General features: G+C 40.2%; 2 protein-coding genes across 10 annotated transcripts in view; one reads left to right on the top strand and one right to left on the bottom strand.

The window, feature by feature from the left end:
* Positions 1 to 6,416, bottom strand: part of MDN1 (midasin AAA ATPase 1) — a 103,113-nt gene extending 96,697 nt beyond the window's left edge. For 3 of the 4 annotated variants that reach the window (XM_080614700.1, XM_080614701.1, XM_080614702.1), the window contains exons 1-2: positions 6,173 to 6,416; positions 350 to 576 (exon numbers count right to left, since the gene is read on the bottom strand). In XM_080614700.1, coding sequence (XP_080470826.1) covers positions 350 to 576; positions 6,173 to 6,274 — 329 coding nt within the window. In that variant the 5' untranslated portion in view covers positions 6,275 to 6,416. Of the gene's footprint in view, positions 1 to 349; positions 577 to 6,172 lie in introns of those variants that run through there. The other variant, XM_080614703.1, reaches the window with a different exon arrangement.
* A 202-nt stretch (positions 6,417 to 6,618) lies between these two features.
* CASP8AP2 (caspase 8 associated protein 2) overlaps positions 6,619 to 22,301 on the top strand; it is a 25,340-nt gene continuing 9,657 nt past the window's right edge. For 2 of the 6 annotated variants that reach the window (XM_080614623.1, XM_080614628.1), the window contains exons 1-5: positions 9,722 to 10,481; positions 12,318 to 12,436; positions 13,668 to 13,742; positions 14,971 to 15,086; positions 17,574 to 20,086. In XM_080614623.1, the coding sequence (XP_080470749.1) occupies positions 10,310 to 10,481; positions 12,318 to 12,436; positions 13,668 to 13,742; positions 14,971 to 15,086; positions 17,574 to 20,086 (2,995 nt within the window). In that variant the 5' untranslated portion in view covers positions 9,722 to 10,309. Of the gene's footprint in view, positions 7,089 to 7,453; positions 7,527 to 8,640; positions 8,717 to 9,721; positions 10,482 to 12,317; positions 12,437 to 13,667; positions 13,743 to 14,970; positions 15,087 to 17,573; positions 20,087 to 22,301 lie in introns of those variants that run through there. The other 4 variants (XM_080614627.1, XM_080614625.1, XM_080614626.1 and 1 more) reach the window with 4 other exon arrangements.

The following is a 22,301-nucleotide window of genomic DNA, read 5'->3' as shown; positions in this document are numbered from 1 at the left end:
TCACTTTGCTCTTGTTTTCTGAAAAAGTAATACTGATTCCTTCTTATGCAAATTTGTATTCTACTGGCCTACAGGTCTAATCTTAAACGCAGAAATTTTGGTTGTGAATAATTTTCACCTACTTTGCTCTTCTTTTGATCATTAAGATGAAAATTGTGTTAGATCTTACAACACAATTTAAATAAGCTGTGTTTAAGACTTGTGTTTTCTAAATAATTCTTTCAATTCAAAGCACATTTGTCATGTGAGGCAATCCAAATTGTATCACCACCTCTCTTCACCAGTGAACACTGACAGGCACATGCTCCTTATGTTCAAACACTGCACAAAGAGACACTACATTACTCACGGCAAAACATCAGGGTGGTCAGCAACCAGCTTGCTCATTGCTACACACAGCCTTTCATGTTGATCATGGTTGATTTGGCCACCAGCTTTAATGGCTTCTGCATTTCTTTCCAACAAATCCAACAAGATTGGCCGAACTTGACGTCCTATCAATAGAGTACATTCTTTATCCAATAATAACTGCGCTAAAGCATCAAGGATGAATTGCCGATCCTGATGAGTCCAAATCTAGAGGAATGGAAGGTAAGAACAGGTTAAATGGGCAATGATTTAGACTTTTAACTTCAGAACTATTCATGCCAGATTCACATTGAATTTTACAGATCAAATCTTTCAGAAATTAGAAGGGAGTCCAAAATTCCTAGTGGAAGTACTTACTTGATACAGCTCTCCATAATGAAAAAATGGGGAAACAGAAGGAGTAACATGCAGAATGACACATTAAATAAGAATTACAATAAAATCCAAAATTCCTAAACTGTATTTTACAGCTAAAAGATAAAGTGAATTACTTGAAGAAAATATTGAGGAAAATGTTATAACTAATGTATCTTTGTTAACAGAATTCCCATGGTCTCAGCAGCTCAGTCTCACAAGAGCCATAAAACCTTTAAGAATTTGAGATTTTATAAGTTCTATCATGCTCACCATCTCTTTTTGAAAAATCAATCACGATCACAGCTTTATTACTGTATTTCTGATAGCAATCAGAGAGAGAGATGCTCTTGACAACAAGCAGCATGCATCTGCAGTTTGAAGTTGAGGGGTTTTTTTTCTACTTTTATATAAAAATGGTCCTTTAGTGCAAAACAAAAGACTGTATTTTAGAATAGATGGAAAACATTCACATCTCCTAGGAAAACAAACTAAAAAAAAGACCAAACACAACCCCCACACATCAAATCATTCCCTCACATCCCCCCCAACCTTCCTAAATCTGTTACTGAAGAACAACAACCCATTTCTTGTGTCTTATGCTGAAATTTCTCTGGGTTTTGAGCTCACGTATTTTTATCCAAGCATCAGCTGGATCACTTTGTGATATTTAGCATACAATGCCACATAAGTAAACTTGATTTGTATTGGGATTATGAATTTGCACCATGTTGGTTTTGCTCTTCACTTTAATGCTCCACTCTCCTCTCCCTTGCCAAGTGAACCCTTATCCTATCAAGAGAATTTCGTCTTTCTCAGCAAGGTCATAAACAAATACAGCTAAGCAAGGCAGCTTTCCAAACAAAGCAAGCACTTGCTAAACTGCTACAGAAACATTCTATGATTCAGGCAGTCTTTCATTTCAGCAACACCTGCAGCTCATTTCTGCTTCACCTAGACTTTTGTTACTTTTGCTCCTGGGCCTGCAAATAGAACAGTTTCATTGTTACAAGATAAATAGACTGCAGAGGTACTACACACTGCTTTTCAAACGGTGACCTTCTCAGGTTATACCACTATCAATATCCTTCTAGAATACATGTGTGCTTGTTCAAGTCGTAGACATCCATTCCCTAACAGCACATAAGAAATAAGGGAAACTCTAGTCCATACACTACAAACATCGAAAACATCACATTAATTGAAAGCAGTTTCTTACACGCTTTGTGTTTTTTTTTACCAAACACGACATAAGTTTATCTTCCTCTTACATGTCAGAGCAGCATCAAGAATAATTTTTTAAAAGGAGCCGAAGGTCTCCATTCATCACAGAGCAAGCAAGATACTGTTCATTACAGGGGATCAGATTTTGAGCAGCAACATGAATGACAGGCCGCTTAAAGGCAGCATGGCTCAAAAGAACTGGAGGCAAACTCCACTGACAAATATATGAAGTATAGATTTGAAATCAGTTACATCTCTGGCTACCCCAGCACAACCAGGGGTGCTTAATCTATTAACCAGAGCTTTCAACATCAAACAGTTAAAAATAAAGTAGTAAATAAATAATGTGGCTCAGTAAAATTCTGTAGTTACATGACTACTGTACAACAAATGCATTCCCCATTATCAATTTTGAGAGAGCAAGCAGATTTTTAATCAGTGTGCATAGTACCCTTAGGACATACAAAACTGTTCAAAAATCACAGTGGCAACATTCTCATACTACAGAGGAACCTTCTGTTTGGTTTCTGAGCCTTTCAGAGTTTAAATCAAAAATTCTGTGGAAAAGAAGAATACTGTCAAAGGGTTTGTTAACTAAAGGTGGCTCTGTGAAATACCCAACTTCCTCAATCAGTAGCAAATGACATCTGATTGAAAGTGTTTAATTCTAGTGTTCTAATCTAGGATGGTAAATCCATACCCACAGTTCCAAACGGCTGCTTTAAGAAAGCATCACAGAAGAAATGTCCCTCCAAATACAGAATATATACACATTGTGTATTAATGAAAGAGACATTAAAAACAAGCACAGCTAGGAGTGAGACCTGGAGTCAAACATGATCTCAGCTGCTCCTCTAGCAGCATGTTGCATCTCCTTCCTAGCCTGCACAGTACATCTACTCAGTGCTCACAAGATGCAGAAATCTTTATTAAGAACCAGCTTAAACCAAACACCAAGATTACTAAGAGAAAGGGTCATGGCAAGGAACAGTCTGGGCCCACATGAACACCTCATTTCTGACTGTGGCTCAGAGGTGCTTCCACAGAACCTTACACCACACAGAGATTTAAGAGTGGGACACTTCCAAAGACTGGGAGGGCATAAGGGCTGCATGTGGGAAATCTGTCTTCCCCTCCAACGCAAGAACACGCGTCCTTGGCTCCACTGCATAACACAACAGGTCTACAGTTATACAACTGTGCAGCAATCAATTTGGCAAGATGATCCAAGTTAATCCTTCCAATCTTCCACTGCGTGAGAAAGTTGAACAGATTTTCCACATCAGCACACTCACCGGGTTCAGGATAAAAGTGACAAAGGTGTGGCTTGGCCTTGGGAACAGGCAAAAAGAAAACAGCGTAGGACTGCTCTTTTTGGCGGCTGTCCAGTTCAGTCAGATAAAGTAAAACATGAGCCTGACCTCTCCCTGTAACCCACATATTTCAAGGAAAAAAAAACAATTAAAAAGGCAGGGGTGTTGCAGACTCACGAGGAGAACAACATAGCTTCAACTTCAGCCAAAGCAAGGTAGGGCTTCCTACTCCTCCTCCAACACATTGCATTCGATAGAGTTGGACAGACTGTTCCCTCAAGAACAGTGATAACATTCTCTTTGTATCAGTGTATTTATTAACATACCATTTTCCCAAGAATCACAGCTCTTCAAAAACCAGACACTGAAAAACGAGAATACACTCCAAGATGAAACAAAAGTACAATATACCTTCCCTTATTTACAATGCTACGTGATGTAAAGCCTAATTAATCTTTCAAATAAAAAGCAGATGTCACGTTTTAGGAAAATAAATCACAGTCTGCCTTAGTTGCCAGGATGTCAGGACATTTTTCTTGCAGCCAGTGAGAAGGTGGGTGAATTTGGGAAACCTAGATCACCTCTTTTTTCCTGCATTTATTAAAATAAAGGCACCTTTCAACATCAAATGCTAAGACTGAAGGGCTATAAATAAGAAATTGGAGTTATTATTAAAACAGTTTGAGTTTTCGCTGCTGCACAGGAAAATGAAAAGGGAAATGAAGGCTGCCAAGCTAAAACACCAACAGAACAGGAGATCCAGAATGGTGTGCACAACATCTCAAATTTACTTAAGATGGTTCTGCAGATAAAACACAGGAAATATCCAAAAGGGTTGGGGTTTTTTAGTTTATATCTTTCCATATATGCATGGTGCCAGACGTGAAGGGCAGAAATAAACAAGTTTGCTCTAAAGTTACTACTAGCATTTTAACCTTCACATTAATGAACTTCTCTACTGAAACTGCACCATCACAGGGAGCCAAAATGAATGCATTTGCACAAAATCTGCATTTGGAATTCTATGCAGGAAAACGTTCTGAGACAATCAGATCTTTGGTAACACACAGAACCAAAAGCACATTCCGGCAGTTCGGAATTCTGCATTGATATTGCTTATACAGTTTGCTTAATCTATCTATCTATATATAAAAAAAAAGGCAGGAAAAAAAAGACTAGTTTAGGGAGCTTTTCATCCCATTTCCCTCATTAAGAACACAGAAATTTGCTCAATTGTTGCAGAGTTAACAGTATACAAATACTCTACACTGAAGCGGCTCTATTCCTATTCCATACTGAAGCATAGGGAACAAGATCTTCCATTGCCACATGAATGGTGCCTTACTATGGATCTCAAAAGACTCTTCCTTACTTAGCACTTGTGGGCAAGTTCCATTCCATTCCGGGATGCTGAAGTCACAAGCTGAAGTGCAGTTGAAGCTGCACAGCACAGAGTTTTCTAGATTTCCAGAATCTAGAATATACATACTTACATACAAAGCAACTGGTGGGAAATCAGGAAATGATGACTGGAATCAGTTGCTGGTTAGTGGCAAGATAAGCCTAGCATACCTGTAGCTTCCAAGCTTGGAAATACCAATGCCATTTTCAAAAGAACGTGCCACTGTTCTTTAATGTGCTGTTCCAGACCTCATATATATATATAATCACATTTCAATAACTTCCACTTAGCAAGACTTTTAAACCTTAAGTATATCTCCAAACAGTTACCAGAAGGGATAGGGCACACTCTCTTCCCCAGTCTCAGATCATGGTGACTCACTTCTGGTTCACCACTCCATCTGTCTGCTACAACACATATTTGCATCATCCTCATCTCTATTTCTCAGCTGTTTCTTTACCTTGAATAGCAGCTCTTCATCACTGCTTCCCACCAATTAGCATCAATTCTCCAACACAGGATACATATTCATGTATATTTTACTTTGATCCTATGATTTGTAGTGACAAAAGGAAAAAGCCATCTGTCTACCAACAGAGAACCTTGACTACCTATACAAAAGGCTTCCCTAACCATAACTAAGAGGTAGTAATTCAGACAATATTCTGTAAAAAATACGATGACCTAGACTTTTCATCTTCAAACAACTGAACCATTTCCTAGACAAAGAGAAATATGGATTTTGAGCCCCAAAGTCTGTATACAGCTTAGGGGCTTCAAAAACTCTACCACGAAAAGTATTAATAATGTAATATCTGTTGTGCTGATATTCTGTTATTACATGTCTTTGAGTGTTTCAGAGACAGAAATGAGCTAGGCTCAACTCTCCTAGATAGCAGGCATGCTTTTCAAATTTAGGGTAGCCAAAGCATTAAAACGACGAAAACAGGAATACATTCCCAGAATCACTGTGATGAACAAAAGGAAGCAAAACCTAGAAAATCCAGTCCCCTGTCTTTTTAACCCACAGACTGTTTTAATGCAAATAGCAGCAGGGTAACATGCTGCAGTTATAGGACTACGTGCTGCCCAGGTGCTTGTTAACACCATACCATCTCTCATTAACATGCTTTCAGAGTCACCTTAAGACACTGGAGATGTTAACTGCGGGGCAAAACGTCTGTTCGGGAGGTGGGATAGACGCGGCACCGGGGGCAGGAGAAAACCTGCCTCACAGGGCTCCACTCCCGCAACCCTGAAAGGGGCGGCCAAGGGAAGAAACCGCAACAAGCACACACGGAAAGTAACAGAGAGAAAGAGGGAAGCTAGAGGCGACCTGCTCCCGCGGAGCTGCCCCGCCGGCCGCCCAAGGGCGAGAGGGGTCTCCCGGTGGAACCTACAGAGCTGCCGGGAGGAGATGGCGGCGCAGCGGGGTGCGGGTGCGTCCCTTTCTCTCCTCAGCGGCCCCTGTGAGACCCGCCCGAAGGAAAGGAAGCGGGCGCCCGCTCACCTGTTTCGCCAGGAACCTGCTCAGCTCCGCACTGCTCTTCTCGTTCCTGCGCGCCACCAGCTGCAGCGGCCCCGCCAGGCAGAACCGCAGGTCCGCCGCCATCCTCCTGCTGCCGCCGCTGCTGCGCCGTTTCGGCGCGGGCAGAGCTGAGGGGAGCAGCAGGAGGGGTGCGTGCCAGCCGCCGGCAGCACGTGGGGCGCGGGACAGACACGCACCTCAGCACCAGCTTCCGCTCCGCCGGCGCCGCCGTCACCCACCCGCGACGTCACAGCCTCTCACGTGATGGACCCCCACCAGCCAAACTACAACTCCCAGCATGCACCGCTCAGAGCGACACACAGCAGCCGGAACAGCGGGCCCCCGGTGCATGCCGGGAGATGTAGTCTCCCAGCACCGGCTACTCCACAGGCAGCAGGAGGCAGCCCGTCCGTGTGCGGAGCGAGTCTTTCCCGCTTTCTCACGGTTCTAGGCGTCCTCGTCCTGCCCTATTCCCTGCTTCCCAGACAGTGACCTTCATCGCTACTGCCGGGCTTGCCGATAGAAGCCCGAGTCAAGGCCCGCGGGCCACAGTGCTCACCCTGAGGCCCTTTAAATCTAGGTCACGGCAGCCGTCAGAGCCCTGAGCGAGGTCCGACGGTGACTAACCCCGACAGGCGGTTCAGGCTCGGGAGGAGGAAGGCCAGCATTTATTTCCACTTCACTGCCCCCGAGTCCTCTCGCCGGCCGCAGCCACTTCACGAAGCCCCAGCGCGGCTCTGAGGCACTAACGATGTTTCCAGCCGGGTTAGACAGCAGGCTCGCCGAGAGCAGAAACCGGACTTAAAACCTCGAGTTCTCCGGGGAAGCCATCGGAGCTGCCTCACGCCCGTCCCGCCGCAGCAGTGGGGCGCGGCTCTCCGCGCCCAGCTCGCACCAGGTGAACCAGCGCGTCCGTTCCACGGCCTCCTACCGCCGCTCCTCTCCCCTCCCCACAGCCTTTACGGGAGGGCTCGGAGGCCGCAGCACGGGGTTGCGTGACCAGCACAGTGACTTCAGCGCTGGGGTCAGCGCGACTTCCCGCGCTCGGAGCTGAGGCAGGGGCCGGGGGGTGGAAGAGCGGCAGGCAAGGGGGCGGGGCGATGGCGGGGAGGCGGGGCGCGGCTGCTTCGCGCTGCTCCCTTTGGCGCCAAGTGCTTCAGGCCGGGGGGCGGGTTTTGCTTGACGTTGCGGCCGGGGACGAGCTGTGCGTCTGCGGTGGTTGGCTGCCGCTGCCGGGAGCTCCGTCTCCTCGGCGCCCGGCCTGCGGGACCAGTGGCGACGGCGGCGGAGACCTGTGAGGAGTCGTGGGCCGGAGGTGGCGGCGCGTGGCTGACCGGTGGGTGAGGGTCTTCCGCCGTGGCTGCTTGCCGAGTGGGACCGTTTTCCCCCTCTTTCAGTCCCTTCCCTGTCTCCGCCGGCCTGGCGGGGGGCTCGGCGCCGCCTTGCCCTGCGCGGGTCCCATTCCCTTCTCCCATTACCCCTGTGCCGATCCCGCCGCCCAGTTCGGCTGGGTTTGGTCCGGCCCGGCCTTGGCCGCCCCGGTTCTCACGGCCTCTCCCTTCTCCAGGAGCAGCCTGCCCGCTCCGGTCCGCCCGTGCGGAGCGGCTGGGCCGCTATCAGCGGTTCTCCCGCCCTGAGCCCCGGAGGTCCTGGGCGCTTCCGCCGTGACAGGAATTGGGGCTGCCGGGAGCCCCTTCCCGCCCGTACAGGGCGGGTGAGGCCTGGGAAGTGGGCAAGGGACGCTGCTGCATCTGGGCTGGCGGTGTTGCTGCCCAGCACCGGGCAATGCTCCCCTCGCCCCGGCACCCGAGTTTCTCCCGTGCTTCTCTTCCCCACGCAGAGGTTCCCTTAGTGTGGCAGGCAGCTGAGCTTCCTTCAGAGGAGCTTGTGTGTCAGTGCCACAAGTGTGTGTGCTGGTAAAGTCCTTTTGTAATAGCTGCTGTGGAAGATACTGTGCGTCCTGTGGCCAAGCATTGCTATATACTGTGGCAGGCAAAATGTTCCTTGCCTGCCAGTGCTCATTACTGGTTTGGCTGGTGGTGTCAGACTTGGAAATTTGCTCTTAAATGGTCAGAAGAGAAGAAATCAGAATTATCAAAGCAGAGTGTTTTAGCTGGTTAAGACATACCTTCATATAACCTATTCATACAATGTAGTGCTTGTTTTCATACCAAAATTTCTTTATAGATCTTTCTTTGGTACATATGAATAACATATACAGCTGAAGATCTTCTTTATAATTAATACAGGATAGATAATTTCTTACTTTTCTTGATAGAGCTTTCTGTTATCTTGATGTAAGGGTTTTCTCATTCTAGTGTTGGATTTTGTTGAACAGCAAGGGCTACAGGTAGCTCAGATGTAACCAACTTATTTCAGGATGCTTCTGTTTTACAATGTTGTTCTGAAAGTGTCAATCTGTTGTCTTTCTTCTGATATTTTACTTGTAGATGGGGAAGCCATAGGAAGTTTGTATCATGGCAACAGATGAGGATGGACTGGGACTGTTTGATATCCACTACCGTGGTAAGATGTATTACTTTGTGTTCTGTTTTGCGGTGAAATAACCCATCCAGTTTTGTGAAAATAAATAGGCCCCAAAATAACTTGGAAAACAAAATGGAAACAATTGAAGCTGGGACAAATACTGATGAGTTTTAACTGTAGTTAAATGGCTGTGGTGCACAATCTCATGCAAGTAGGAGAGTCTATATCCATTTAGTAAGTTTGGATTTTAAAACATAACTGTGTACTTTGGATTTCTAGTATGGTTTCAGGGGGTGTCTGGAACTGGTTTTCCCCCTATATTTTACAATGTATAATTTAACCTTTGCTGTCTTTTCGTGAAGTGTGTATTTGCATGGTTCAGAGGATTGTTCCTTTGCTATGTGTAACAGCAAATGCGATAGCATCTGGTATAGAACCAACAATCAAGGTACTCTAGCTTGAGTGTTAGCTCTGCACTTGATCTGACACATTATTGATGAGATTCCCAGCCTCATAAGGGCTGTGGATATTGGTATTGTTCTTGGTAGAGATTCATACAGGGGAAACAAGAATGGTAAGAGGCATTGGAAAAAGACATGAAGAGAGACTGAGGAGGTTTAGGTTGAAGTATGTTTAAAGAACCAGTTAGTGTGGGAATAGACAGCAATACTAAAGCAAATTCTTTGAATTACAGTACAGACTGTTATAATACTGTTTAGTGAAAAAAGCTTTCTTTCAGTGGTAGTGGCCTTATCATACTAATTCTTTTATTTTGGTTTCTGCGTTGTAAACTTTAGTATTCAGCATGTTCTAGAAAACAGTTGAAATTTAGATCAAGTTGACTTCGTGTCATGGTTTAAGCCAGTTGGCAAGTCAGCCACACAGTTTCTACTCCCCCCTCCCCGAGGGATGGGGAGGAGAATTGAAAGAATGTAACTCCCACGGGCTGAGATAAAAACAGTCCAGTAACTAAGGTATAACACAAATCACTACTGCTACCACCAATAATAATAATGATAAGAGAAATAACAAGGGAAGAGAATACGATGCCACCCACCGAAAACGAGTCTGACCGAGCAGAGCGTGCCCTTCCAGGTAACTCTCAGTTCTACATCCCTGGGCATGACATGCTGTCGCATGGAATACCTCTTTGGCTAGTGTGGGTCAGGTGTCCTGTCTCTGCTTCCTCCCGGCTTCCCCTCCTCCCTGGCAGAGCATGAGACTCACAAAGTCCTTGGTCAGAGTAAACATTCTGACCAGCAACTGAAGACATCGGTTTTATCAGTATTATCCCCAGGCCGAAAGTCAAAAACACAGCGCTGCACCAGCTACTAAGAAGGAGAAAAAGTGACTGCTGCTGCTGAACCCAGGACACTTAGTTTATAAATTCAAAAATTATTTGTATTTAAAAGACATAATTTGCTTTATGCAGAGTTCTTCTATTTAGGAATTGATTTTACAAGACTGTCTTTGCTCCCTGGTGACTAAAGATCTTTTCTCCAAAGTAGCAGTAGTTTCCTGGCTAAAATTCCCCTGTGCTTTACTAGTCAGTTCTACTATTACTACTCTCTACTGGTCTAGGATCACAGCTATACTTAGGTCATGGGAGAATCAGAGGTTTGAGTTTACTAAATGTTTACCTTGGTTTTTTTTTTTTTTGTTTGTTTGTTTGTTTGCTTGCTTGCTTGTTTGTTTTTTTGTTTTGTTTTTTTTTTTCCTTTAGCTGAAGCTTCCCCCTTCAAGGAAGGTGATGAGAGCTCAGTTGATATTTATGATGGCTTGGACAGCAGTTTGACAGTTCCTGGTAGGTTGGTTGTATCTTGCTGCTTGGTGTGTTACAGAGTCTCTGTGCTTCTTAGGCTGGTTTCAAGTAAAACAACAGTTAGCTTAAAGTTTACATTTAAATAGTTTAATATACACTTCACTAAGTTACTTGTTTAAATTCAAGACATGTTGCAATCTGTATAGTACATCTACAACAAATCTATTAGCTGAGTGTAAGATGGTTTTCATGTGATAATGGCTATTTTAATAGCTTGAGTGTAGTAAAGAGGTGCAGAGATACCTTAGTTATCCTATCTGTGCCTTGATATAGGACATTTTTACCTTGAAAAAAGCAGCTTTATTTTCTGGTTTTTAAATAGCTTCAGGATCAGCACCAACAGTCACTGATCACTAAATCCCCAATGAGACCTCCAGAAAATACTTTCCATGTGATACAGTCCATTCAGTAGATCCTTTTAACTTGGTCTTACTTTCTCGATAATTTCACATGCTAATGTAAATTAATTTCCTCTTTTAACTACTTTGAAGGTAAGAAAGGAATGGACCCAGCACATGTTCTTTCTTAGGAGTCTCAGTGTACTATTTAATGAAATTCTGTTTCTAATATTTAAACAAGTGTTTCTCTATTGACCATACTACTGTAAGGCCATTGAATTTTTATGGAAGTAGTGTACTATATCCTGGTATAACACATAATGTATCCTAGACATGAAGCATCTATATATCTTTTACTTGCTTTCTATTCTGTGTTGCAGCATGTAAGAGTATTCTCTAAGTCCCTATTTCACATGCTGAGATGCATTGTTTAGTAAATGTTATTCCTCTTCGCATTTTTTACAACACAGTTAAATATTTTATATAGTCTAGTTCTGAGGGATGTTGGTTTTGAAATTTTAAAAGAGGGTTGGTAAGTTTTTTGCTCTATACAGATAAGACATTATTTGTATGTTATCTTGCATTGTTTTAATAATACTTTTTCATTATGGTGTTGTCCAGAGGTTTGAAGCATAGCTTTGATAGCTAAGTTCATTTATTTATTTGCAAATTAATCTGTATTTCAGAGGTGTCATAAGTCGGGTCCTGTCAGTGAAGCGTATTTGGTGAACAGAGCACACAGGTTGATTTGAGGAAAAAGCACTATTATCTAAATAATTGGGTTGTTTGGGTGTTGGGCTGATACTTGATTGGCTTGTGGTTTGTTTTTTTGTTTTTTGTTTGTTTCTTCTTTCACTTCTTTGGACTAAAGCTAGGGAGTTTACATTTGTAAGGGAATATAAAGCAGCAGAGAATGTTTACTCAACGTAAGGAGTGTGGTATTCAACCGCATACCAGCTCTACAGTAACTCCATTTGATTCTGATCATCTGATCCATGTTTGTCAATCCATGTAGATCGTTGGCATCTGAGTATTCTTTTTCTCAATCATTTTTTTCAAATGCCAGTGTTTACAAGGTAAAGTCTGCCTAAAAGCTGAATAAACTGTGGGGTGCACATGTCCTAGCATTCTGCTATCTATTGGCTTTGCATTGCAGAACCTCAAATCACTGCTAAGGTGTAGCCCTTCTTTCTTTGTAAATTAGGTAGATTTACTGTCAGCTAGCTCTCCTTTGACTTAAACCAGCTTATTAGTCATAAAACGCACCTATCTTTGTGGTTAGGTGTCCTGCATATCTCTCAATAGAAATGTAATGTTTTCAGTTGGCCTCTAATATTCATCATTACGTTTTATATTGATATAAATTGGATAAAGTATTTCCAATAAACCTACATAAATGTTGAAATCCAAGATAGAAATGTCTTCAGATAGGTTGTATTGTGTCACTGAGGAAAACACATAACCTTTTTTCTTTATGTAGTTGATTTTCTTTCTACAGACAATTCTGCTCCAAATTCTACACCAGCTGGAAACGGCTTAAATTTATTTGATGAGATATTAATTGAAGAAGGGACTGCAAAGGAGGCATCCTACAATGAGGTATGTCTTAATGTGACAAAATCAATTCTGGTATTTTGGAGAGTTTTTGTTCTAATTTTTTTTGTGTAAGGTGCCAAAAATGTTGTCAGTGTGCTCACTTTATTGGAAAAATAGGGAAACTGTTCTTAAATAAGTAAAACCAAGAGTATGCTAATAAACAGTTATGTCCACAAGTTTATCAGAATAAGTGAATCTCTCACTCTGTGACATGTTCTGTTCTCATTTCACCGTCCTTGGCATATGGTTTGTGTATCGGCTACCTTATGGGAAAATGTACTGTAATTTACTTCTAGTTAGATATCTGTTCAGACATCTGATACAAAGTTAGTCTTGAGATTTCCCCCAACAAATTTTGCCAGACTAAAGCAGGTAGGTCATGGATTAATCTTATCTGTCATTAAATCTTGTGCTTGAAACTGAAGACAGCCATGCACTAGATAACTGCTTCTAGTAAGTCAGCACAACACTTGCTCTTTGCATCACCTCGTCAATTACTCATAGCATCATCTATCCTAGTCTGTAAGACACATCTCAACTAATTTGAGCTTTAGAGTAGAAGGGGCAGACATCCACAGGTATAATGCTCTATAGAAGAAGCAGGAGCAAAACTTCCCAGTGTCTATTATGTGGTTAAATTGTCACCTTGAAAATTTGGAAGTAGTTGACTACTAAGTATGACAGTAAGGAAGTTGTCAGTTCTTCGATGAAAGTTTTCTTGCAGTGTAAATGAAGGTCTCAAGACAAATGTATTTAATTTAATTTTGTGATCACAACAAGAGTATGTCCTTTGCAGTCTGTTTTTGCAGTCCAGGCTTGTTTGTAGTAACTTTTTGGGGTTTTTTTTTCTTATCGGTTTTGTATTATATAAAATCTGACCACCAAGTCCCTATCTGTAGAGCTCTTAGAACTCCTGCTACTCGATAATTGTGTATTTAATTTCACAATAATATGGCTTCCTGTTACTCTCTAGCCTGTTACTGTTGGGCAAGCACACATAGATTTCCTCTTATCTGAATGTTTGTGATGTTTTAGAGACTTGTATAATTGTTAAGAGTATATTGAATCTTCTTCTTTTAATATGACTTTAATATGTTACTTCTGGGGAAAAAAAAAAAAACAAAACCCAAAAAACAAACCACCAAACAAAAACCTTTGTAATATACATTACTGTGTTAACTAACTAAATCTAGATGAGTAACTTCTCTCCTCTGAACTCTTCTCTCTTTGACAGTTGCTGATAGAATATGGAAAATGTCAGCAGCAAATTAAAGAGCTGATGAAAAAATTTAAAGAAATACAGGCACAGGTACTGTAGTTCAAAGGGCAACATTGTCAAGATTTATGTAAAGCAAACTGAATATTGCTTTGAGAGTTAGTTTCCTATGTTTTCCAGAATTGATCTATCATATGCATAGTTTGTAAAGCACCTCTCTGCTAAGAGCTTGTTCTGCCTGGGATAGTTGCTAAAGTAGTCTACTGACAAAAATCAGTAGGTAAATTCAGTTGTTTCACAATGTTGCATGAACTAAAGTTTAGTTCCTTAAAAGCTATATTTTTCTCTCCTTAATTAGAAAACAAGCATGTCAAATGAAAAGTTATCAGAAAGGTATCCAGTTCTCTTGTTTGTTTGTTTTTTTAAAGTAGGTCTTTAACACACTAGAGAGAGGGTTGCAAAGGTACCTGAGCAATTAGAAAGCAAAAAGTACTTGAGTTATTAGAACTTGAAGAGCATGTCTGTGTTGCTTTAAGCATAGTGCCCTTTTGATAAGGCTGAACTGCTCTTCAACTTGAGCTAGTATCCCCATGCTGTGCCGTTTTATGTAGGTAGATTGTCCTGGGCAATTGTGCAACATGTTCTACTGTGTATTGCAGACAAGTCCCAGAGGTTCTGTGGTTCGCAGTGGGAAGCAGCTTCTGCCCTGTGCCACTTCCGTATTGTTTTCTACAAAACTTGTCTGCCTTTCTGAACAGCCTCTGCTGAGGACAATTATTAAGAGAAGGGACAGTCTCTCTAGGATTGACGTGTAGGGTTCTAGAACATCATATCTGGAAATTTTAGAATGATAGAGCACCCAAAGTTGGTTTTGATACCTTGAAAGAAATAGTTATCCTCTTTCTTTGAAAGTGCTTAAAAGCTACATCTTTCGTTTGACACACTGATCATGAAAACAATAAAGTGAATAAAAGAATGACACAAAGGGGCAGATTATAAATTTTTAGCTCGATGGTTACTTGGTTTATGGCATATTTCCATTTCAGTAAATTGTATGCTTAAAACATCTTAAACAATTACTAGAAACACAAACAAAAGCATAAAATAAATTCTGACTGAATTCTAACTTCATCAGAAAATTTTCTGTAAATTCTACTGTCAGTTGGCATATGATGGGACTTTTTCTAATGGTTGTCTTGCATTGATTTTCACTACGTGTTTGGATACCCAATCTAATTTTTTTTTGTTTGCTTGTTTTGGGTTTTTTTTTATCTCTCTCCCTTCTCTCTCTTGGTCTCTTCTTTGTATATATTTAAAATAGAACATCATTCTACAGAATGAAAATCAAGCTCTCAAAAAGAATATTTCAGCACTTATTAAAACAGCAAGAGTGGAAATTAACCGTAAGGATGAAGAAATCAATAATCTCCATCAAAGGTACAAATAGACAGTGGAACTGAAAAAGTACTTTTTTTTTTCCTTACCATGTTTATATGCTTGTAAGAAACTTCTGTATTTATCTAACCATCTTCCATGTTTCAAAGAATTAATCTTACACAGTTCAGCTTCAGAACTAGTCTGTTTTATGGTCTCAGACATGAATTCCATGGAACTTTTCAGACAATAAATGAAATTAATAAAGAGACTATATAATGTTTTCATGTCAAGAAATGAAAGCCCTGTTTCCAATAGTGAGGGATAGCAGCTACAGAATTTGTGGTACTTTCTGTGCACTACTGATCTTACTGCAGGGAGTTGAACATATTTAGGTATGGATGAGAGAGTAGCTGAGTGTAGGGTTTCTGAACAATTTGAAACCAGAGCAGGGATCCAAGATTCAGGACCCCTAACTTATCACAGGGTCACTGCTTGTCAGTTTTGTGACATCAGCCACATACTTGGTTTGTTTGTGTTTGTTTGACCATATGATATGCACCAATAGGTGTCATACAGAAGGTTCATTTAACTTTACTGTGCTAAAGTCTAAATGCACATTAACTAGGGGAGTGTGTTTTGTTTTGTTTTCCAATATACAAGAAACTGACAGATATGATCTGATGAAGGTCAAGAGGTTTTAAGGTGTAATTCTTTCAGTTGACTGGCTTTGACACAATAACCATCATTTCCACACCTTTGAGTGTAGTATTCTGGGTTTTAAATTAAATTGAAAAATAATGCCTTGTTTTGAATACTCAACCTCACTAAAGAGTTTACAAAGTCCATTTCAATACCTTCTGATGGTAATGAAAATTTATGAGCAAGGTATTTGATCTAGGTATTTTGGAGGCATCCATCATGAAAATCATGGGGAAAGTGGGACTTTGAGATCTTAGAAGCATGCCTTGTCAGTTACATGGTCTATAATAGATTAGTTAATTTTAAGCGAACCGTCGATCTGTAAAGACTGTTTTTGAGGGGAATTGTTAGTGCTTATCTCAAAAAAAAAAAAAAAAAAAACCAACAAAAAAACCCCCACCAAAATCAAAAAAACAAAGTCCAAGCCAAACTAAAAATACCAAAGAACCCACATGGATACAATTACATTCATCACACATGTATTCATATTTCATAACCAGCCTAAAGCACAGCAAAATCTTGTAAGTATAATTCAAAATTAAGCAGAAGTATAGGAAAGGGGTTTGGATTGCAACAGCTGCAGCAGCATTGTTTTAGTTCAACATTCACTTCACATCGCACTGTCACATTTTTGGAGTAGAGCCAGTTGTATAAGCTGATTGTTACATATTTCACTGTACTTTGTCAGCCCATAGGAAGTGTTCAGTTTTATGAAGCAAAACCAACCCCATTTTGTATTTGAGGTAAATGCAGAATTATTATACACTTAAACTGATTCCTTACAACTGGACCAAATCAATATAAAATGTCAGTCCAAAATCAAATGTCTGTGTGTAGTAGCCACTTCGTCCTTGACTCTCTAAAAAGGAGGCATGCATCTGGTGGTTTGCTGCCATCGTTTGTTGGTATTACTTTTACTTTTCTTTCCCTAGATTAGACACAATTATTCTCTTTTTAGATAGCGGAGAGTATTTTAGAAGGTTGTCATTGTCCTTAATCATGTCATTTTAATGAAGTGTTTTGTTAAATATGGCAGAAAATGTCTGGATTTTTTTGCTGCTGGTTTGTTGGGGTTTTTTTCTAGTGAGGTAACTTTGAGTTCTGTTAGTAATGAGTAAGATGGGCTGCATATGCCCTTTGGTTTTTTTTGGTGAGGCCGCATGATGTTCACCTCATAATACAGACAATTGGAAGTCTAGCTCTGCAAAAGAAACACCCCATATATACTGAGATACCCTCCTGAAGAACTCTGCAATGATGAGACTTATACATGTCTACAGAGCTATGATGGATTATTGCAACTTACTACTTGTTTTCTATATCATACAGTCAGTTCCAAGCATGGTAGCTTTTTTGCTCACTGGGTGAAATAAGCACAGTTACATTATACTAATTTTTTGTTTGCCAGTTCACCAGCTAGTAAGCTATTGAATTGCTTGCTCTTCTCTTTTTTTCTTTTTTTTGGGTTTGTTTTTTTTTTTCCCCTTTTAATCACTAATGCTGTAAAGGCCAACTTTTTTCCTAAGGCAAGGCTCTTTTTATGGCTGTACAATGAAATACTATATTGAATTAGTGAAATTGTTAATTACAGCCAGTATGGTATTTTTCTACAGATCTTGCTTTTTCTTCAAATGAATTTCCTTTGCAAAATATTTATAGAAATTATATTTTTTTTGCTGTGTGCTAATGGAAATTATTAAACTTCTATTTTTATTCAACGGGGTTTTTTCACTTTGAAGATGGAAGAAAGCATAAAATAATTTTAAATGTATGTGTTCATTGCAATTTGGCCTTAGTTACATTTAAATGAATACAAAAGTAACATAACTTTTTTCTTTCGATAAACAGGCTATCAGAATTTCCCAATCATCGTGGTTTCACCAGGACATACGTTTCAGGATCAACTAGTGGGAGGTGCTCAGAGATGTGTAAAACTAAAGATTCCAAATTCAGATCTTCTGATTTAGGTGACAGTGTAAAGATGGAGCACAGAATGAAAAACGAGGGTTCGAAAGATACACATCACAGTTATTCATCTCATAATATGGAAAATGGGAAGTCTAGCTCTGAAAAAAGAAACACTCCATATTTACTGAGATACCCTCCTGAAGAACTCTGCAATGATGAGACTCATATATGTCTCCCAAGCTATGACCATAGTTCCAACAAGGATAACAGAAAGGAAAAAAAAGAAATTAGAAGTAATGAACAGTACAGTAGGGGAAATATCAACAAGTACAAAAGAGAAGTACATCAGAGCACCAGAAACAATGGTGACAGTGAGGATGGGAATTCAGATCCTCAGCAAAAGCCAAAAACCCTTTCAGAGAAGGCTAGTAAAAATGAGTTGCAACAAAAAAGCCAGAGTGTAAAACTCAAATGCAGTCCAAGTTTAGAAAGAAGAGTAGAAAGGGATGTTTCTTCCTGGGAGAAACAAACTACAGATAAAGACAGGTTTCAGACAAGAGGTGAATTGTATGTTGATGAGAGATCACAAAACGTATTAAGAAAGGATATTAAAACCCATGATAAAGATGAAAAAAATGCTGGCCAAAAAAATAAACCAAATGAAAAGCTACAAGAGCAGCCAAGGAGATCTGGTAGAGGAAATAGTCCACACTCGAAGAATGAACATTCAAAGAATCTTCATGAATCACGTAAATGTCGCATGGAGGAGTCTAGAAAAGGAAAAGACATTGACTGCAGGAGAGACAGGGGAACAAATGATCATACTTCTCGAGAAGGAAGGACTTCACCTTCTAATTCCAGCAGCAGAGAGCATAAATACGCACGCTTGAAGGAAAATAGTAGTAGGTATGAATGGGAAACAGCACATTCCAAATCAGAAAGACACAGAACTGAAGAAAAAAGGAAAAGAGAAAGAGAGGATGAAAATAGACATTTTAAAAATGAAAGAAAAGTTACGAAAGAAATAACTCACCAGTCTTTAAAAGAATCCAAGAAAGGTATGGATGTTACAAAAAGTGAGAGAAACAAGTCCTATAAGCCAGAAAAAACATCCAGAGTAGCAGATAGCTTAAAAGACCATAAAGTTCCCAAAACTAAAGATGATCACACTGGGTCAAAAAGTAAAGACTTAAAACTTAGCTTTATGGAAAAACTAAACTTAACTCTTTCTCCTGCTAAGAAGCAATGTGTCTCTCCAACTGATGGAATTAAAACACCTTTGCAGAAGGCCACTCATGAGGGAAGTACAGAGCTCGTGCTGCAGTCGGAACTGTTAGATTCTGCTCACTCTGTTAACTGTGGTCCCACAGAGCAAAGTAGTTCAACACTGCAAGTTCTGGACAGTGCAGCTCAAAGCAATGTGGAGCCAGCAATGCCTGTTCCTGTCAATTCTGAAAATGAAGCCTTAAAAGTAGCAGCAGCAGATCCGGCACAGTCTGAAGAATTGCCAACAGTGTCAAGTAGTAAACTGAGCTCAGAAACCTTACCAGAAGCAGAAGTGGTTCTCATACAGCCCCAAGCCTTATCAGGAGCAGAGGTACTGGTTCCTGATGAGATGCAGGCTGAAGGATTGGCAGAAGCAGCAGAAGCTTATGATCTGATTGGATCGGAAGCCTTAGCAGCAGCAGTGGCAGTGACAGATCTGCATCACCCTGCATCTTTGCCCCAAGAGGTGTCTGGGAGCATGGCAGAGCCTGAAAACTGCTCTGTGACAGTGGGTGTGATGCAGAATGATAATGCACCACCAGCAGCAGAAGTGGCACAACCTGAAGCTGCCAGTGAAAGTGCGGGAGCCCTTCCAGAGTCAGCAGCAGAGAAGAAAGAAGAAGATAAAATATGTCTAGTTGCTGACATAAAAAACTCAGCAGACCAATGTGGCTCTCAAAACCTTGTGTTGGATAACTCTGAAGCCAAAAGTTCTGGTAACCTGGAGTCCTGTGATGCCGCAGATGATATTGGCGAAACAAAAACAGTCTCTTTAATGGAAGCAGTGAAGGACAATGACCACTTGGCTGCAGAAAATGCTGAGTGTCCCACTGATGAAAAGGGTATCTGCGAAACTGATAAGAGTACGTCTCAGTTACTTGACAGAACTATGTTAACTAATAAGGATGAACCATTAGTTGACCAGAATGCTTGTGATCTGGAGCCAGACCTCACTGAAATCAATACTGCAGCATCTTCTGTTAGTGGAGAGATGTATCCTAGAACTAAGGAGAGAGAAACTAACCCAGTTCCCCTTGATGATGACAGCTCAATACTGAGCATCGATCTCAATCACTTGAGGCATATTCCTAAGGCAATCAGCCCACTGAACAGTCCAATGCGCCCTTTGGCTAAAGCACTTAAGATGGAAAGTCCCTGCAAAGGTCTTGTGAAGAGTTATAACAAAGGTAGTATATATGTATATTCCAATTTGCTTTATATATAAAGTCTTAGAAGATCTGTTCATGAAAGCAGAAATGACTTTTAACTGCTTTCTCAAAAATACAAATTGTTTTTTAAGCTGTGTAAGTCTCAATGGTCTTTTTTTTTTGTAGTGGAACCATTGAACAGTGTAGTCAGGATCCTAACCAACTGACCATTAGTGCTTTAAAAATCAGTGTTTGTCACTACTGACAGATGAGAGGTTGAAATAAGAGTATATGTACTAACTTCTAAAAAAAAATACATATAGGTTTCTTAATTGTGGTTAGTTCTGAGTAGATCTCATTAGATTTTTCTCTGAAATTGTAGAGGCAAAAGTTACTTAGGATATATTCTTTCAATTATTTCTGAGAAAGCTGGAGAGAGTACGTGAGAATTTCTAGGAATGTGAGCTAAGAGAAGGCTCTGCTCTCTACATTCATTTCAGAGTGATTTTTTTGGTAGGTATTTTATAATTGTGAGTCAGTGGCAAAAAAAGAACAAATGGAACATTAGGATTTATCATTAATGAAGTAAGAGCCGACTCCTAAATAAGATATCAAGGAGATAAAATATGTTAACAGCACTCACAGGAAGAGAAAAGACTTAAAGTTTAAACCTTTTACTTGTGTGAATTTAACTTCCTGTACTGTCCTGCTGCAACTAATAAAAAGATTTCTTTGAAGTTAGCTTTCCTACTAGAAGAGGAATGGTAGAGTGGCATTTAAATCCTTTTTATGTTTTGGAGTATAATCCTGATGTCTTTTTTCAAGTCTTAGTGTGGTTTACTCTGGTATTCTCTCTTGTGCTTGAGACAGCTACTCTCTCAAATGTGAATTCCTTTAGCAGTTTATATTTCATTCCTGCAATAGTTTCTATTCTTTGGAATATTTGAAGGAATATGAGAGCTTTGGGATCTGAGTAGGAGAGCATCAAGTAAAAGTATTTTTTCAATTTTGTACTGTATCCCTGAGTTACTTGTTAGAGTTCCTGTCCAGAACTTGCTGCTGGATTCCAAAGCAGTGATGTTTTTTCAGCTCTGATATTTCAGCTCTGAAGTTAGATGCCTAATTTTCTTTGTAATTTGACTAAAGATATGCATGTCAAATGTTCTGCATCTCTTAAATTGACAGGAGGCTACGGTTTCTCTTTGCCTTGAAATTCAGTACTTGCCATCTTACTGTTCTGCAGGACAGGGGTACATCTATTAATGCTATTTTTTTGACCATTTTCATTTTATGCTTTAGTTTGTCAAAATATTTAAGTAATTAGTTTGAGAAAGTATTGATCTTCGTAAAACTGAAATGGAGGTGGTAATGAGTATGTTTTTTGCTCTTGTACAATCTGTATAAACATTCTCAAATGTTGCTTTAAAGTGTTAATCACAAGTTCATTGTTTATGGAGATCTATTTAGATATGATCTTTTATGAGATTAAATGTGTGTTAGAGGTCATTAAGCAGTCTAATCTCTGTGTGATTGAACATAAGGGTATTTTATTAACTAGAGTGCAGGGCAAGCCTAAAATTAACTGCAAATCTCGTTAATCAATACACATGTGCTTCAGTGGCATTTTTGTACAATGGAAATCAGCTTGGCTTTTCATCTTTTGTAACATGCTGTTTCATAGCCAACTGTAACTGCTTATTATTCTTAACAAAATAGCATTTGCTTTGAATTTTACATAATGATTAAATACATATTTAATGATATCTCAAATATAAAACATTTAATAAACTTATTTATGAGGCAAAGTAAAACATGCTACATTTGGCAGAACTTTAGCCTTTCCTCTCACTTAATTTCATTCCTGTCATTCAGGGACCTGAACTTTTGGCTTTCCCCAAAATTTCTAAGAAAAAAGGGTTTTATTCCATTGTGCTCAGTTACAGTACTGGTAATCTTAAATTCATCAAACCCTGAAGTTTGTCATGTGTGTAGTGCCGAGTACTCTTTTCTTGTTTAGTTTGTCAGTTTATTGAAAGATTTGAAGAATCTTTTTATCAACGTGGAAGAGATAGTTGAATGCAGTGTTAGCAGGTCATTTGTTCTTCTGATCTTGGTTTTGTTGTGAAACTGTTAAAAGAAAAGCCACCTGTTGTATGTAAATGGTAGTCCGTAAGTTAAAATTCAGCTTGTGCAGTGTTCAGAAAACTTGTTAAAGTAAATGGAAGAAAGTTCAAAACTGGTGGAAACTGCTAGA

This window comes from Psittacula echo, assembly GCF_963264785.1.
Source record: "Psittacula echo genome assembly, chromosome: 4".
Lineage (NCBI taxonomy): Eukaryota > Metazoa > Chordata > Aves > Psittaciformes > Psittacidae > Psittacula > Psittacula echo.
Note: the sequence above shows the minus strand (reverse complement) of the source record. Positions and strands in the feature narration are given on the sequence as shown.